The following is a 3,445-nucleotide window of genomic DNA, read 5'->3' as shown; positions in this document are numbered from 1 at the left end:
TCATGCTGCTGCTGGAGCCTCTTTCCCCCACAGGCCCTGCAGGAGCTCCTGCAGCAGCTTAAAGAATTCCGCCAGCTTCTGGCGTGGAAATGGACAGGCCGTAGAGCTGCCCGCTTGCGTTGTTGGCCTCGGCTTCTGAAAGGGTGTTGATGTGAAGACTGGCCGTGGCGTTGGAGGAGCCGTTGCTGCTGGGTGCAGCCCCATCTGTACCAGGATCCAGTCATAAAAGTGCTGAGTGGAGGTGTAGACTCCAGGCTGTTTTGCTCTTGCGCAGCCTTTCCCCCAGCTGGTCACCCCAACAAGCCAGAAGTGGTCAGCATTCTTATCTTTGCAGACAAGAGGACCACCGCTGTCACCCTGCAGCAGAGGAGAGAGGGAGGGTTCAGGTGGTGTCAGGTGGCCACTGGCAGCACTAGGGCTGGCTCCTTCTCTCTGCCAGCACCTGCCAGGGCTGCATCCGCTGCACAGAGAGGCTCTGCTCAGTGCTGAGGCCTGCAGCACCTTGTCAGGGAGAGGGTAGTAAGCCTGTGGGGTAGGGCTCTCTCTCATCTCTGCACAGCGATGCTGGCTGTGTGCAAGAGGGATGTTTTGGGATTGGGATCTGGACCTCGGGGCTGCCAGGAGCGCTGGATGGGCTTTCTGGACAGAGTCCCGGGCCTCTGGAACCAGTGGGGCCCTGGGCAAGGGCCTGCAGCTGGGGAAGGGGAGGTGAGCCCCGCCAGCGGTGGGGACCCAGCGGTGGGAGGGCGACTGGCCAGGCAAAGGCCGTGCCGGGGTGTGTCTGGGCGGCTGTACCGGGGCTGCCTGTGCCGCTGGGCGCTGCCTTGTCGCAGGCTCCTACCTGGCAGGTGTCGATGCCGCCCTGCGGGTAGCCAGCACACAGGTTGTGGGGGTGGACGGCCCCTGCGTACCACCGGCTGCTGTTGCAGAGGCGGACGTTGATGAGGTGAACCTTGGCCTCCTGCAGGACATCCGTTGATCCTGCGGCTGTGAGCACAGAAAGGAATTAACACCCAGCAGCTCGTTGCCAGGTCTCCTGCCCTGTCTGGGTGAGCCCTTCCCTGGGGCTTGGCTTTGCACCGGCGTTGCCCTTCTGTCTGGCCATGGGCCCTGGGCCAGGCCCATGTCTCTATGGGCACACGACCCCGCAGCCGCACTCTGGCTCTCAGCCCTGCTGTCAGGAAGCCAAGCCCACCTCCCCCGTGTGCCGAGCTCACACTCGGGAAACGAGCACTTTTGGGAACTCACCTCTCGCCGTCGTGGACCCCCAGCCACTAACGTAGCAGGTCGTCAGCTTGGACACTCGCAGGGAGGCGTCGGGCACGCAGGCGAGCTGTACGTAGTAGCTGCACTGGACAGGCTGGTCCAACTCCAGCAGCGCAATATCGTTCTCCTCCGAGATACTACTGTAGTGTTCGTGAACCAGAAGCCGTTTAATGTTGCGCACTTGGGCCTCCGGGCCCAGATGAGTCAACTGGGTGGCCCCGATCACCACGCGCCACATGGTGATGTGCCTGGAAGGCAGATGGGGAGAGGGCTCAGAGGGAGAGGAGCCACATGCTGCAGCAGCCCAGCAGTTCCCTGCCCCCTGCTTCACATGGGGGAGAGGAAAGCACACTACGGAAGCTGCGACTGCCCCTGCATGCCTTGGGCTCATGGCGTGTCGAGCTGGAGGCTGTAGGAAGCCGTGGCAGGAGCCCAGCCCTCTCCTGAGCAGCCTCTCAGCGGGGCTCTGCAGTGCCCAGGCACTGGGTGTACCGCAAGAAAAGGGGACGGGAGTAGCACATGATGCTGCGGACGGGGCACCTGCGAGTGCTGGGGGGATATCCCCGTTCCTGGCCCTCCTTACCTGGCCTTGATGAAGCAGTGGGCTGCTGTGAGGACCCACTGCGGGCTGATGAGGGACCCTCCGCATATGTGCCCCGTGCCTGCTGCGTAGGGATCCTGGATGCTCACGATCCAGGGCCAGGCCCCTGGCTGGGCGTCTGTGCCCCCCACGACGCGCGAGGTGCCGGAGTGAGCAGCCATGGGCCGCAGCCCGCAGGTCCTGTAACCAGAAACTCATCACCGTCCTGCTCTATGGCTTACTGCTGTCCCGGCTGAAGGTCAGCCGTCTGCCCTCCCCACGAGGTGCTGCATGGACAGTGAGGCCACGGAGCCCCGTGGGGTGGGTGGGCGGCCGCCCCCGTTTCTGCTTTAGCCCCGCAGGCGAGTTGTGCCAGCAGCCCGGGTGCTGCGAGGAGCCGAGGCTCCCGCATGGGGCTGAGGAAGCCGTGGTGTGGCCACGGGGGACAAGCAGGCACCCTCCAGGGAACCCCATCAGGTTGCCAAGCTCCCTCCCAGAGCCTCGGCCACTTACCCACAGCTGTCCCAGGCGCCGTGCGCAGGCCAGCACAGGGCCAGCAGGATGAGGAGCGGGAGCAAACGCATCGCTGCCAGCGGCATGTGCCAGCTGCCAGAACCGAGGGCTTGTCACCACCAGTGCAGCAGCTGACAGAGTGCCCACAGGGCTCGCGGTGCCGGTGGTGCCCTTGGCAACGGGGCTGATGTCACAGTGTCGCTGGTTCTGGGGGCTGGGCACGGTGGTCTCTAGGGGCGGGGGGGGAAAACATGGGGGTTTCCAAGCAGGAGGGGAGGCAGAAGCTGGGATCAGACACCCCCGACAGACCCCGCTGAATGCTCGGCTTGCGGGACGGGGTGTGCAGGCCCTGTGGCAGGCAGCAGCGTCGGCACCCAGCACCGCCTGCCAACGGCAAGCAGGAAAAAACCCAGTGTGGCACCACAGCCTCTTCGGGGAGTTCACTGCCCCCTGCTCTCTGCAGCCCTTTGCCACCAGGTCCTTCCCAACAAACATACACCAGAGAACGTGACTACTACAGGCAGTACGCACTTTTGGGTGTTGCAGAGCCGATCTGGTTATAGCCGCAGCAGGCAAGCAGTGATGTGCGAGTGCAATAAACCGAGCAGACCCAAGCAGTGTCAACTTTCCGGCACAGATGCAGCACTGTCCACACTGGCCATGTCAGCCCCAGCAACCCCCTCTGGCAGGCTTCCTGTCCTTGCTGTCTGTGCGCTCTATTGCTGTTCTGGGCCAGCATTGACAAGGGCGGTTGTGGCACCTGGTACACATGGCCGACAACAGGCAACTGCAAGCCCTAAACAGAGAAGGCTGCTCCTGCTCTCAGCCCCACATGCCATTCTCCATGGCTTTGGTCAATCCTGGATCGGCCTCAGCTCATCAGTCTCCCTTCTGCAGCTGTATGGCGGAGTCGTGCTCACATGCGGCCGTGCAGGGCAGTCACGGGAGAGAAGCAGGAGCCAGCCACGTGCGTTGCCTTTGCCGAGCAGGGCTGGGTCCCTGGAGGCCGTGGCTTGAAGAGTGGCAGCCTCAAAGCTCACGAAAGCTGTGGGAGCTCCCTGCTGGCATCCTGGCTTGTGTGGATAG

At 63.5% G+C, this 3,445-nt stretch overlaps 1 protein-coding gene across 1 annotated transcript; it reads right to left on the bottom strand.

Moving 5' to 3' along the window:
• LOC141950253 (acrosin-like) lies at positions 1-2,485 on the bottom strand. Its single transcript, XM_074884831.1, has 5 exons — positions 2,360-2,485; positions 1,850-2,047; positions 1,249-1,514; positions 842-981; positions 1-357 (listed from the first exon to the last, which is right to left on the bottom strand). The coding sequence occupies exons 1-5, from the start codon at positions 2,443-2,445 to the stop codon at positions 1-3; spliced, it is 1,047 nt and encodes a 348-aa protein (XP_074740932.1). The 5' UTR covers positions 2,446-2,485.
• Positions 2,486-3,445: the final 960 nt, after the last annotated feature.

The sequence above is a fragment of the Strix uralensis genome, chromosome 15 (assembly GCF_047716275.1).
Source record: "Strix uralensis isolate ZFMK-TIS-50842 chromosome 15, bStrUra1, whole genome shotgun sequence".
Taxonomy (NCBI): domain Eukaryota; kingdom Metazoa; phylum Chordata; class Aves; order Strigiformes; family Strigidae; genus Strix; species Strix uralensis.
Note: the sequence above shows the minus strand (reverse complement) of the source record. Positions and strands in the feature narration are given on the sequence as shown.